This window comes from Vanessa tameamea, chromosome 6 (assembly GCF_037043105.1).
Source record: "Vanessa tameamea isolate UH-Manoa-2023 chromosome 6, ilVanTame1 primary haplotype, whole genome shotgun sequence".
Lineage (NCBI taxonomy): Eukaryota > Metazoa > Arthropoda > Insecta > Lepidoptera > Nymphalidae > Vanessa > Vanessa tameamea.
The window spans coordinates 12,338,537-12,353,684 of record NC_087314.1 but is presented as its reverse complement, the minus strand read 5'-3'; the positions used below and the strand labels follow the sequence as shown (position 1 = coordinate 12,353,684).

General features: G+C 36.8%; 1 protein-coding gene across 1 annotated transcript; it reads right to left on the bottom strand.

The window, feature by feature from the left end:
• Window positions 1-1,655: 1,655 nt before the first annotated feature.
• On the bottom strand, window positions 1,656-13,890 carry LOC113396360 (transcription factor RFX3; the record flags this gene model as incomplete). Its single annotated transcript, XM_064215140.1, has 15 exons — window positions 1,656-2,351; window positions 2,643-2,776; window positions 3,022-3,151; window positions 3,548-3,720; window positions 3,796-3,906; window positions 4,054-4,245; window positions 4,319-4,544; window positions 4,796-4,965; window positions 5,298-5,814; window positions 6,255-6,329; window positions 9,535-9,607; window positions 9,946-10,033; window positions 10,405-10,503; window positions 11,950-12,038; window positions 13,803-13,890. Coding segments are annotated over 14 exons (2,160 nt in total), but the record flags the coding sequence as incomplete, so codon positions are not given.
• Between the last annotated feature and the right edge of the window lie 1,258 nt (window positions 13,891-15,148).

Below are 15,148 nucleotides of genomic sequence, written 5' to 3'. Positions count from 1 at the left end.
AAAAGAGTTCCAGTAAGCATGCTGTAACAAACAAGATATTTAAAAAAAAAAATGGTTTTCTCTCCATGATACATAGCCTCCTCGGCAGGTATAAATGTTTAAGTATGTATACTATACACATACCTTGATACTAATTACGTATAACACTTTATTATATAATTACATACATATCGTTTACAGCAAACATCAATATTTATATCATTATTTATTACACCGTTTTGGCATTCGATTGACAACTACGGAAAAATGACAGATTTATTGTGATATGTTAAAGGGTCCATATTTTAACCTCTACATGATATAAAAGTGATTGACACTTACCATAGACAGCTACATATACAGTGCGATTTTGTTTATGGAACCATAGACAATTTTCCCTTTTTTTGTATAATTACCACGTCAATCGATTAATACATTAATTATATACAAAGTTGTTATACATTACAGAATATAAATGACTTAGTACTGAAGGTAGCATTTTAATGTGAATCTTACACAAATATAAGATATTTTTCATTCAAACGTGTTTTTATATTTATTTTGAGACAATTCTCAGAAAATATATTGATATTATTATATACAAAGAATATACTGCTACAATTATAATCGTATTACGTACATATTTCAATATATATTATGTTTCTTAAAATTTTAATTACTAGTGTGCAACTAAAACTCTTTAAATAATATAAGCGTGATTGGAAATCAACTACTATTAATAGTCCTATTTATGTTATAATCCGTTTTAAATTAACTAATCAAATAAAAATATTTTCAAATACACTTGTACACACTTCTGAATCTTAAATTATTTTACTTATCATTCTAGATATAATGCAGACTTATTCAAAGCTGCTGTCTTTAAAACGGCTATCTATTAATATTAGGTTTTTGTTGTAAATAATAAATAAAGCTACAATTTTTATAGCTTCTAATCACCGAAAAACTATCAAAGCGATATGTTCGTAAAAAAATATTTTATTTACCCTGATAATCTTGCAACACCGAGACGATATCTATAGTAAATTAAAAACGCATACAAAAATTAAGCTCCACGAATTTTTCAGCAATACTCTAAAATTAATTATCAACGTAAATTTAAGAGATAATTTTAATATCTTATTCGAACTTAAATTTAAATTTCGAACTTGTTCGAAACAGATTAAATATGAGTGATTTATAAATCATCATTATCTTTGGTAAAAAGCTACATGTATTCGGAACTTATTTAATGACAATGTTACTTAATAATTACAATCTTTATTATAGATGATTATAGCGTATACTTAATAAAACTTTTTTTTTAAATAGACATTTATAATTCTTTAAGTTCCAAACCATTTACATAATCTAATATGAAACATAAATAAGCTACGTGTATTTACATGGACATCTTCTGATTTTATTAATTACTTTTGCTTAAATAATGACTCCCGAAGTTCGCGCATATTACGCTTCAATGGCTTATAGACAGTTAGTTCCTAATATTCCGTATATATTTATGTAAACACAATTAAAACATAAAACATTAACCTTAATTTTTAATCTTGTAACTTCATAATATAAACCATAATGTTTTATTTATTTATTTTTATTCCTTATGATAAGAATATAAGAAATAACTTATATAAGTATAACTTATATAAGTCATATGGGCGATGACCGAATTATGGCAGATAAAAAGAGACACAGAGAAAGACTCAGAGACTGTGCCATTTGAGCGAGAGATATTATAATAATAACACAAGTGCCACAAACACAAGTACTCTCTGTCTCCCTGCCTAAGTCCAATGGAACGACAGTATGTCAAGAGATCAGGCGTATCACCAACGACTTTACAAGTTTTCCGGGACACGTATATGTATCACAACCAACTTTATTGACAGAAAAACCCGATATCTCTTACTGACCCAAGGATCAAGCCGTGAGACCTGGATATGCAGCGTTCTAAGTTGGCTACAGGACCATCGAGCCAAGTTGAATCACTTATAATGAAGTTACAAGACTTCTAAACAAGCATGCATGTATAGTGATCTAAATACATCATATTTACAAGTGAATTGAGCTTTTTAATGTACATGTACATATAACGAAAATATGACTAGACGTTAGGGTATTCTTTGTTGTTTTAAATGCAAAAATACTTTCAGTTCTTTATAACAATTATGGTTAATTATATTATATCTGATAATTGTATTGTAAAACAATTTCAATCACACAAAATCAGATATAACTGAGTTCTCGTCTGTTTAGTTGATTACTTCTGAATAAATTGTTAGCATATACATTCCACGAGTAAATCACTTCACTTAAGTTCCAATTCCTGAATGAGCAAATTACACTCAGACAACCTGAAAAATGAAAACAACATAAATTTAAGTAGTGGTAGAGCCTCGCTGTTGGCGGTTGGCGAGGCGGCAGAGTTATAGTTTTGATTGCATTATTTATTTACAATATAAAATAATACACTGAAATAATACACAAAAGCTACACTGAGATATATATGAGACCCTTATGTTACGCCTTCTCTCCGACGCCGCTCTACTCCCTTGTGTATTTACTAAATAAACTGTACGTTTGTATTTATTTAACTCAAAATTTCCAAATCTGCATATAAATGCACGTGTAACAGAAATACATACCAACGCTACTCGTCAATCTTCGGTCGTTTGGCGTCAGGCGGCTCATCATCCTCGTCCTCCCACTCCCACTCTGGCTCTCCGTCCTCCTCCTCCGCAGGGCGCTCCGGTTCCTCGGGAAGTTCCTCGTCATCATCCTGATACATGAAAAATATAATTACGCATCGCGTTACATTTTGTTCATGTTTCTCGTATTTCTAACGGCCTACACATATCGTATACATAACATACACAAGTGATATTTTCAGTAATGAATATTACATGTCAATTTGCACGTTAGAAATCTTAGAGTGCAGCACGAGTGTAGTCTCAGAGTGGAGAGGGTGTGGTTGCGGTGTGGGGGCGGTGTGGGGACGGTGTGGGTGCGGTGTGGGGACGGTACCATGGCGCGCTGCATGACGGCGATGGGCGGCTCGCGGCGGTGCTCGGCCACGCGCCGCTCGATGAGGAAGCTCACATACTCGTCGTACAGCAGTCGGATCAGGTGGAACGAGCCGAACGACGCAGCCGACCTGCGGACACCACACGCGCATTCTATTACACTCATGCAGATTTTATTATTTCGAATGAAACAATTGTAGCCCCATCAGAAATTAGACAGTGAGATACTAGTGAGTCGCGAGCCATATTCAAACTAAGTTTTCTATGTATAATGATCAGGCACGAGTTGGTAGCACGTGAGTGTGAGTGAACGTGGATGTCGTGAGCATTTAGATCGTCTCATTGCGTTAAATGGGCAAAAGCATACGTCAATTCGCAAAAATAATATCATAATGACAAAATGCCCGATCGATGCATGTCTCCGTGCGCTAGCTTCACGTGCGACGACGCGTGCGTGTATGTGCGTGTGCGCGTGCGTGTGCGAATGGTGCGCATACGTGAGCGTGTGAGTGAGTGGCGGCGCGCACCGGAGCGTGAGCTCGCGTATCACGAGCGAGGAGTAGAAGGACCAGTCGAGCAGCAGGCGGCGCGCGCGCGGCGTGTAGTCGGCGCGGCGCTCGTGCGGCGCCAGCGCGGCGCGCACGCAGCCGTCCAGCCACGACGCCCACGCCTCCAGCGGCGCGCCCCGGCCCAGCCGCGCCTGCAGCAGCACGGGTCAGTGTGAGCGGCGTAACGACGGCGAGTTTCGACGCGCGAGGACGAGACGCTACCGCACCTTGAAGTCGGCCTCGAGGCGGTGCGCGGTGGACGCGCTGCCGCAGGCGCAGGCCCAGGCGGCTTGCTCGCGGACCACACGGAAGTCTACACGGTTCAAATCCGACAGCATCTATATATGCATAATCATTTTATATATCGTCTTATCTACGGTAGTGCAAAGTATTTCTGGAGTCGATCGTACCCAACCGGAGAGAGTTACACACAATATAGATAATTTAAGGTGACATAAAATTGCTCAGGTGCTCGCACACGATACCTGCTGTATCTGATGCTGGTTGTTGAGCACGGCGCGTGCGGCCTGCGCCAAATGGTTGAGCGACGTGTACCGACGCAGGGCGGCCGCCAGCGCCGCCGCGGCCGAGCTCTGTGCGCGCGCGGCCAGCGCGGGGGCGCCGCTCGAGCCCGCCGCCAGCGCGCTCTCCAGGCTCTTGGCGAAGTTGCGGATAGCCTACGGAATCGACACTGCTGTCAGCCTAAGATCGGCCGAGGGGCGGCCCGGGGCGACCGAGGACGATGCGTACCTGCGTGAGCTGCGAGGGGATGGGCCGTAGCACGTCGGGCAGCAGCAGATCGACGGCGCGCTGGTGCAGGCGCAGCTCGGCCCGCCGCAGCCAGCCGCACACGTCGCGGCGCGCCGTGAGCCGCAGCCCCGCGCGCCCGGCCCGCCGCCAGAAGGCGCGCCGGCAGCGCTCCACGGCGCCCGTGTCCAGCGCCGCCACCGCCTCCAGGAACTCGACGCCGTGCTGTCTGCGAGGTTTGGTGTATTTGTCAAGTTACATTGCATTTCTACATTCAATATAGCCCCTTACAACATTTCGAAAACTAAGACCAATGAAGATTTCATCAAAAGTTTCGTGCTAAGTATTTATTATTATTATTTATTTTGAATACAATCTGCAAAAACCGAACGAGACATACTATTTGTTAATAAATTTTTTAGGCGCCTTCGACAATAACTGAAAAGACGTCTGCGATTAACCGACAGTGTCTGATATTACCTATGTTGTTCCCTCAGCTGCTGCAACGCCTCCTGTGTTATATCTTCCGGCAAATCCTCAATAGTGAGCTCCGGAGGCTCGGGAGCGCTGACAGATCCCAGGTACTGACGATGAGCTATCCCACCCAGGCCTACTGGGTTTTGATCGATATCGCGTTCCCTCGGCTCGGGCTGATGAATAAATATTTTATTCTAGATTATTATAATATATTATTATTATTTCTTTGTGACTACAGATATACAGACTTGTATTAAAAGTCAGTCTAGATTTTGGTGATCCAAAACCTAGAACCGTCTGGGTAAGTCCCTCTTATGTTATGTTAAGGTTTGAAGGATGAGTGAGCCAGTACAAAGTAAGGAGTGGCTAAAATTTCTCAGAGTGTTAATGTCTATTGACATTGGAGCAAATGACCAACAAGTGGTCATTTGATTGTCCGCCAACCCATGTTATAAAAAAATCTTTTGTAACACAGAATGAGAGTGATCTGAGATGCTGCCGTCACCTGGTCCTCCTCCAGGTCGGGCTTGGGCAGCGCGGCGGGCAGGTCCCGCTGCGCGGACGGCTTGGCGCGGATGCCGTAGTAGTGGTACTTGGAGTTCCCGCGCGTGCCCAGGCGGCGCGTGCGCAGGCCCACGAACACGGAGCGGATGAGCTTGCCGAAGGAGGCGGCGTTGACGGGCTCCAGGCGGTGCGCGGAGCAGTGGCGCAGGTAGTGCGCGTACAGCGTGGAGCGCGGCAGCGACACGCCCTCGGCCGTCTCGTAGTGCTCCAGCAGCCACTGCACCGTGGCGGGCGGCATGCGCGCGGGCGGCGCGGGGGACGCGGGCTGCTCGGCCGCGAACGTGAACTCCGCGCTCCAGTCGTCGGGCGGCGCCGTCACGGCCGTCACGGCGGTCACGGCGCCCGCCTCGCCCACGCCGCCCACGCCGCCCACGCCGCCCACGCCGCCCACGCCGCCCACGCCGCCCACGCCTCCCACGCTGGTCACGTTGTACACCGGGTACGTGCGGAGGGTTTCCCTGCGACCGAAGATGTTACCGTCAAAAGGAAGACTACCGATCGGGAAACTTAATCAATTTATCTAACTTTCATTGTCAATGACCTGTGACAGTCTGGTCTTTAACGAGCTATTCTTACACTTGCAATATTTGTTAGTTTGTTTAAATCTTTGTAAGCTGAGTTTTTCCTCCTCCTCCTCATTTCCTCCAATCCTACGGAGTTGAAACTGTAAATGTTGGTTCAATTCGAATAATAATCATTTCTAAGTTTGGTTCCAGACGAAGGAACTCAGCTTAAATATCAAGAGCATAGACACAAAATTTTGTGTATAAAAACTTGTAAATTGTTTTATTTGTTACACTATTAATGTCCTACTGACTTAGCAAATCTGGCATAGAATTCGCCTCTCAATAAGGTGTAACTGAGTATAAAAAACTATCTACATCCAAAAATAACTTACATATGTGTCTGATGGCCCGTCTGGGTGTATATTTCTTGCGGCTCCACATATTGCACATGATAGTTGACTCCGTTACTGCCCTCACCTGAGAATCAAGGGTAAATCATATTAGTAATTTTTCACAATGCCTTAAATTTTGTTTTCACCTTTGCTTTGTTAGTACGAAGACAGTTTTACGATTCGTTATAAACAAACGAATTAAATGTTAGGCAACGAAGATGTCTAAGAGCTAGAGCGAAGATGAGTTAAAAAGCAAAATAACCGTTTGGTACGTAAACATAATTTTTATTAAAATTAAATCCTACGTATACAGTATAAACTGTAGTCGCTCAATATTTAATATAATTAAAAGGGAATTGTCAAAGTAAGTAAACCCTAAATTAAACCGACGGTAATTTTCCAAGGCGCCCCGTGACGCAAACGTCTTCCAGCGTCCTCGAATCGATCCCTAAGACAATGATAAGCGCAAAACATGAAAACAAACGCGTCTCACGTTCGATGCTGAACTGAAGCGGCTGCAGCATAGCTTGGAACTCACACGGGTAGTACGCGCGGTAACGAGGCACCTCCATGCCGCTGGACGTCTCCCGGGCAACTCCGCGGAGCGCCGCGTCCCGACCGAGCGAGAGGGACGTGTTCGTAGACGGATAAAGTACGCGGCACACGACGGATGATTGGCTTTTTATCGACTAAATATTCATTTATTTCTATTTTTAGATTGCAAATTTTAAAACTTGTTGTTTTATAGTGATGTTCGTTAAATAAACAGATTCGTATCGGTGTAGACTTGAAGGACTTGTTTTCGTTTTTTTTTGTTAATTAAACATATACCCATTACCTTTTAACGAATAGTATCTGCAATGGAAATCGTAAATTTGTAGAATGATGTAAACGCGGTCTTCGGTATATAGCGTTCTATAGCGTGTTTAAAAACGCACACCAAACAGCACGAACACTTGTTGTCTTTGAAAGTGAAGCTAAACAATATTCCACGTGGAATAATGAGTATTGCGACATAGGTGTCTTATTTTGAAGGCAACTTATTTACAATTAGTAATGGTAGTAATACTATGCAAAATTCCCAGTAATATATTATACACACATATAACAACAACATTTTTAGGCTTGAATGTTACAGATTGCAATGCAAGAAACGGTGATTTAGATAAAAATAAAACAGATACGGCAAGCGTTTTCATTACATTAATTTAAAGATTAGATTAGATTGTATTCTAAGAGATCTTAGATTCATTAAAAACTTTCTTTCTGTCTAAATCTCGCTCTTTCGTAAAATAAATTCGTCGCTTTTTAAATATAGTATCCTCGATAATAGTTGAAATTACATCATAATTTATTAATTAAAACTCGCGTTAAAGAGGAATATATCCAAACTAAAAAAATAACTTTATAGTTCTGCTATCGCTGTGCAACACGTCTGTAATTCATTTTCCATCTCGTTTTTCGTCGCATCAAATCAAACACCACCCCACCTGTACACGCCCATTGTAGAATATGTTAGCGATATAATTGCAAACTTTCCCCTTAATACGCTTTTATTGGCTGAACACCGGCGATGTTTCACTAATTGATTTGTTAAGCCGACGTTGATACCTTCTAATGAACACTTTTTACATTTTGACATACAGTACTTCGACCGTAAAATCGATCCCATTTTTATATCTAAAGTTAACTATGTATCTACATACACACACGAAAATTTCATTTTTATAATCAAGTTTGTACTATTGGTGTCGATGACAAGAAATAATCACGAACATATAATACTAAGTAATCTTTACATACTATTAAACGAAGTCGTTGCCGCCGTCTGTACGATTAGATCTTTTAAACTAAGCAACGGATTTTAATGAGATTTTCATCAATAAACAGAGTATTTCAAGATGAACGTGTAGATGTACAATACATGCATATTATAGGAGAAAGAAAAAATATTTTTTTATTTATTTTTTGTGCTTTAATCTAAAAGTTACATATATACACTTATTGTACCAGAGCGAAGCCTCCCATCACCCAGTAATATTTTCAGAAGCCCTTTGACTTCATGTATGACTCATATTATACAACTGAATATTAAAACAATTTCAATTAAATTAATTACATAAATGATAAACTTGATTTGAACGATATTTTTATTACAACTCATTTATTTAGTATTTAATTATTGTCATTATATATTTATGTACATAAAATATCTAATTTTTTTGTCATAGATGATTATAAAATAAAATTATTTTATGTCGAATTCGCTTCAAAATAATATGTTATATTTTAATGAACGATTACTTGGAAAATCAATAGTTTATTTTTTCCTCCTAACGTAAATATAATATACATTTTTCGATATAGAACTGTCACCTAAAGGTAATTCATTTAACAAGCTATTTAAGAATTACCGAAAGCTACAAAAGAGATAAAAAAATTCAAACGAGATGAGAAATTCATAAAACGTAACTCCAAGTACATTAAAAAAAAAATATGTATATAACATAATAAATCCGACGCAAATACATAGACACGTACAAAAGAGCTCGCGCGAGACGGAGACACATAATGGAAGGCGTCACATCAAAGGTAACCAAGCAAGTATTAACAATGAATATAAATCCAAATCACCCTATCACTGCATTTACGGTGACCGCTCAGGTAGATAATCCAGAGGGGCACTCACAATTACCTATTATTAAGATATATTTTTTTCATCTTTTGTAACATTTAATTGATACTGAAATCTATCGCCGTAATCATAAGGGCATTTTTAATTTGCAAGTGTAATAGTGTAATGAAGGGTGTATTTAATACGGTATCAGTTTGACAGGTGGGTGATCATCAGATTGCGATATTGAATGTCAGAGGGTAGTCTCGTTTGTTTTGACAGTCCACCAAAGGTTTCTCGAGATACAAGTGCGGTTGGTGTTCGAGAATTAGTATAGATATAAAGCAAAATTAACGTGTATTTTTATTTATTTATTTATTAATATTTTTTATTTAATATACCGAACAATATCGTAGTATTGACTTCGAATGTGGGCTTCGATGTTATGGTAAGTAAATTTTTATTAGATGTTTTGCTAAAAAAATTAAGCAGTAACGTTAAAAACCAAAGTAAGTACCAACAATATTGAAAATACAAAATAGATTTCAGCAATTGTTTAGTCTTTTCATTGTTACCAACCTATACTTTATTATAAATATTATAGAAAATAAAATTGCGTGCAATTATATAAAGCAAAAAGCATGAAAAAAAATAAATAAAAAACACTTGCTCATCACTTCCTCATCACTCTGCGTCTCAGACTTGATGTGCAGCGAGTCTTGGTCCCATGCGTTCTCGACTGTGCGTACGATACGGAAATAAAAAAATAATAATGTGCAAATAAAACAACACTAAAGCTACAAATAACATGCTGTATAATAATTATTAAGAGACTACATATATAAATCGCTGAGTCACGTTCATGAGAAGTCGTCAGGGGTTGGATCGTCTCAACCTTCTTCCTACTAAAGACAAATTATATAAAAAAAACGATACTTTTGGTTAAAACACAGTGGGATTTCACGTAACATTACATATCACTATTAAAATCTTTAGAAACTACAGTAAAAAAATAACTACCATTCTAAGTGTCTATCAACATAAAAAAACATCATGCCTAACTAATCGAGTACGTACTAGTGACGATGTAGGTGTGCTGAGCCTCTGTGGTGGGACTAGAGTGGCCGGAACTGTCGCCGTTCACATCCACCACAGTGCTCGATACCTGGGAACCACAATTTAGAAAAGTTACTAAGCAAATAATAGCAATGTTCTCCTGACTATGTGTACTTAACGAACTTAACTTAAAGTCTGACACATCAGTAGGAATAATTTTACTTCTAACTTTTTAGAGTTAGAAGAAAAATCTCATATAATAATTCTCTTATCATGAATTTGTTGAGAGAAATATCATTTTTGTAGTCGGACACGGGGTTGCAACCCAGGAAATCGGGATTTGCAGCTTAAGCTGCCACTAGACCAAACAGGCAGTCGATACACCCATTATGAGCCTTTATTCTATATGCTGTCATATGTCTGTAAGCGAATACTTACTATATATACGGTCTAAGATTGTACAAATGTGACAAAACTCACTTGTTGAATAGCATGCTGTAAGTGTATGGCGTTGGGCAGTTCCGGTATGACGATTAGCTCACGCACGTCGCTGGGAGAAGTACCGCCCGCACCGGCACCCTGGATGCAATCATGACGTCTTATATTAAAATGTATGTTCACGTGTCACAGGGCTTGTTACAATAAGCTTTACTTGGCATGGTAATTTGTATCACGTTATGGATGAAATAGGATGAAAACTATATGATAACTTGGTAGGGCATATTTTTATTAAAGTATATATCAAGAAGTAAAAATAGAAAACATGGCGTCAATCAAAACTACTTGAAGCAGCATATGTGAAATATGGAGCGTTTCCTGTGAAAATTGTCAAAGAAATCTTGAATTATTTTTTATTTTAAGTGTAGTAGAAATAGACCGAAAAAAAATGAAATGTTTATTTTTAAAGATTGTTCTTGATTTCCATTCTGCAAAACGTCAACGGCTGTTATATGATTTCTCTTTGGCTTTGGATTAAAACTTTGTCAGTATTAAGAACGACCCAAAGATTTTCTATAGGCAGAGTGGATGGTCGTTTCCAAATATATTCTTTGTCTGTTTATTTCGGAATGGTGATGGCGAGCCTACGTCTCTAACATGGTGAACTCGCTGTTAAAAAGCCGAGTTCACGCTGCTAAAAGTTATTTTTATTTCGGTCGATTAACATTCATAATAATCATCTTATCGATAAGTTAATTGGATGAATGCCACGATTGACGAAATTATTTATGTTTATTCTTCTGACATTTCAAGGACATTTCCTACCGGAATGGATGTTGTAAGGCTGGTCTGAACTTCTTTTTAACTGTGTCTACCTATTTAGCAGCCTTGTTAGCACCCAATGAATAGACTACAGCATTACCAATATAGTCTGTAGTTATTTCAGGTAGATACTTTATTAAGTAACTCTTTAACTTTCTGCCTAATATTATGCGTAACTGCTCTTTGCACAAAACAAAATCATATCAGATTAAATCAAGTGACAAAAGATTTTCAATGGACGTTTCGATTTGTTATCGTTTATTTTAACACTAAATAGCTTCTTGACACTTCCTGTTGATAGGAAAATCTTCTAGCGTCCCAAAACCATCATTAGAATAAAATTGCCATTTACGGTATATTCGTAGTTAAATCATAGTCAGTCTGAGTAATCTGAAATGGTAAATGCAAGAATAACTCCAGTCTATCTTTCCTGCAATTTATATATCTTAACCAGATACGACGTAGCCACAATACTTGCAGTCGGTCGATCGTGATGGGGTAACAGATAAAAAGAGTTATTTTGGTAATGGTTTGACTTAATAAGTATTAAAATGCAATTATATATCTTCCATTGAACGCATTCATATGATGCTCTCCTTTCTACCCGAAAAAAATACTTTGTTTTAACATCTTGATTCTTCTAGCAATATTAATGATACTAAAACAAAAATCTCAAAGTCACTAGAATAACATTGTTGAAATTCTAAAATGTATTACAACTCGAAAAACATTTTTATAAAAACCGTAACCCAATAAAGTATGGACCTGTGAGGGTGCCGCTAGTCTCGCCGCCATGTCGGGCGAGGCGGGCGGAGACGACTCCACCAGCACCTCGTCGCCCGCGCACTCAAAGTCTGTAAAATTAAACACAAGCGATATATTTCAGAGACAAAGATAGGAGATTGTATTCGAAATAAAGAGAGACAAAGAGAAAAAACGAAATTATACTGTGATGAAAAATCCATGTTCTAATAGTGTCTTAATTTTTATTGTTTAAATTTTTTTTTATTTATTTTATAACAGTTTTATTTAATTTTCTGTTTTTGAATTATTATTGTTTTTTAACAATGCACTATTATTCTTTTGAAAACATGAATGATCATTACAATGCTTTATCTTTTTTTTAATAAAAAAGATATTGAATTATAAAAATTGGAAATATTAAGTAAACAACATACAAACAATCTCTATTTAAAAAAAAAACATCATTAAGTCAGAAATTCAATCCGTGCATTCTCCCTAATCCTCACTAATTGCATGATTGAAATTATAAGACCCTCTACTGATACCTGTATTAAAATGCATTCATTATGTTTAAGCTCCCCCTTCAATCATTTGTCTAATTAATTGAAAAAAAAAAACATCTACAATATAAATCGAAAATGAACAATCTTAAAAACTAAAATCCATATAAATGTTTTCAAGCAATCATATATAAAATAATTTCATTGAATATTAATGTTAAATGCTTCCATGACAAGCAAATTATTAAGTCATTTTATAAAATATATGTATTTGCAAATTCTTGCATAATACTCTCCAAGGTGATAGAGATGTTATTGATCTGTTTCAAGCTCCGGTGCGGAGTATCTGGGGTGTAACCTGGCAACACCATCCCTCCGCACCTTCACTCGTCCCACTAGTCTATACTCACTCTCCAGGTAAAACACGTTCTCAAATCCCATCTCGGACATTTTACACAAATTAATTTAAATAACATGAAACCGAAGCACACTTGCACCCGAGTAGCACATTATAACAACTATCCACTGACATTCAATGTTTCATATTGATCAAACAACCGTTTCTAAGGTACAGATAGCACAGTTTTGTCTTTTTGTTTGGCTTGAGCTAGTTGATGTGTTAGCTTTGTGATACAGGCAGTGGGGGTGTGCAGGTGTGTCATGCATGGTTGACATCACCTGCCATTTGTGTGATATGCATGGCTGCACAATATTACCCCATTTATAGATAAATTGGCAGTTATATTAGTTATGTGTTGTGCTCTAACTAGATTATTGTATGTTATGAGTGTTATTTTATTATTTGTAATAGAAAAGTTTTTGTTATTCTATTGTATTTAGCAACTATATTAAGTATCTATTTCAATTTATGTGAAGTATTTGAAAAAGTTTTACAGTTTATTTAATTTACATTGGTTTAATTTTTTAATATGTATATGAATATACATATTTTTTAATGTCATTATTTAATAAGCAGAATATAACTACTGATATGCCTACAGCCTGCTCAATTGAAAGTGTTTGTAATAGCTATCAGCTGACCAAATATAGTAGATATATTTATTCTTGTTAGAAGTTACTAGACTTCAATAACATTAGGGACTAGGGAGACAATGTCATTCGAGTTTTGGGAGGTAAATGAGTGGGTGGTCGTACCAGGCACCGGGCACCCTCCTATCCCGACCACTGTGATAAAATTGATAGGCGATTGGTTTTTCGACGTGATAAGGTACAGGAATAAGGGGAACGTTTTAAGCCAGTTCCGACTTTGTAAGCGCCAACAGTAAGTCTCTTCAGCGCGCCATTTCCGATAGTAACTTTAAATAAATTCAATTTCTATTATAATTAAAATAATATTAATAATATGAAACCCACCTGCCAGCCATTCTAATCTGTCAAAAAACTCATCACTCGCAGTATTTGCTATAATCACCTTTATGAAAATATTTGTGAAAACCCTATTTATAAATTAAGGTAAATTAATAGTTTCTTAGGTTTCAACAAAATTTTATGTAACTCGCACAGTGTTGTTGTAGCTACACCCGTTTCCTTGGCTACGGATCCGTCCGGGCAAAACCTATCCAAAAGTCAATGACAATATTTCTTATTAAGTAATAGAGGGCGCTTTTTTTAAAACTGTCTTTGAAAGCCTTTTGTTACATAAATACATTTTTAATTCAAATAATAGAAATCATTAAGTGTTTTTTTTTTTTGTGTAAATACTATCTAATTTAAAGATTAAAATATTGAAAAGTTAATCTCATAAGTACATTTTTTTAGAAGTTAATTCTTCTACCAATGTTCTTAAATCATATACTTTGAATATTATATTTATAGACATAAATATTTAGTAGAATTATATTTTGTACAAAAATATAATTTAAATACCTTGAATTTCGCATACATAGACAGATAAGACTTTTGCACTGCCATATAAATTAAACTCTTCTTTAGTGTTTTTATCTTGTTGGCTCATGCTTATAAAATTAATTTTGATTACTGGTTAATGATAACTAAGCAAACTTTATTTGAATAGCAAGTATTTAACTATCACCTTGGTAATTAATTTTATTTATTTATAAATAATAGCGACAAGCACGTCATTATCTGTAATAGTACTTTTTTATTTCATAAATAATATGGCTTATAAATCTCGATGGCCAATAGCCATTCTTTTTTAGAACAAATCAGAAATTAAAGGTTAAATAATGTTGGAAATACTTTGTAAACCGTTCCGATAAATTAAGTAAATAACCAAAAGAAATGAAATAGAAGAAAGTTCTAAACCTTTTATTGCTGTTCAAGGCGCATATAAAAGACCAATTGTCAAATTTGAGATTTGTTTTAAAATATATACGACATATTTTAAAACAAAAGTAAAATTTAAATAACATTCATAATCGTAAAATTTATCATAAAATCAAAAATAAATTAAGAACAAATAAAGATATATATATTTATTTGTCGTCATTAAAAGTTTACAAGTAGGCACTTTTGAATCGTTATTCAATTAAATTCAAAGCTACCACTGGCTTGGACTGTAGAATGTAGATTCTACTCTTTTCAGACAATCAGTTTTATACATTAAAAAAATACAATCACTGAATATTATATTGAAAATAATTTCTAAAATCAACAAGGGATTGTTATTACATTTATTGCTATTATGTTATTCTAACAACTGATTATATTATGTATTTCCTTGTGTTTATGTGAACTGT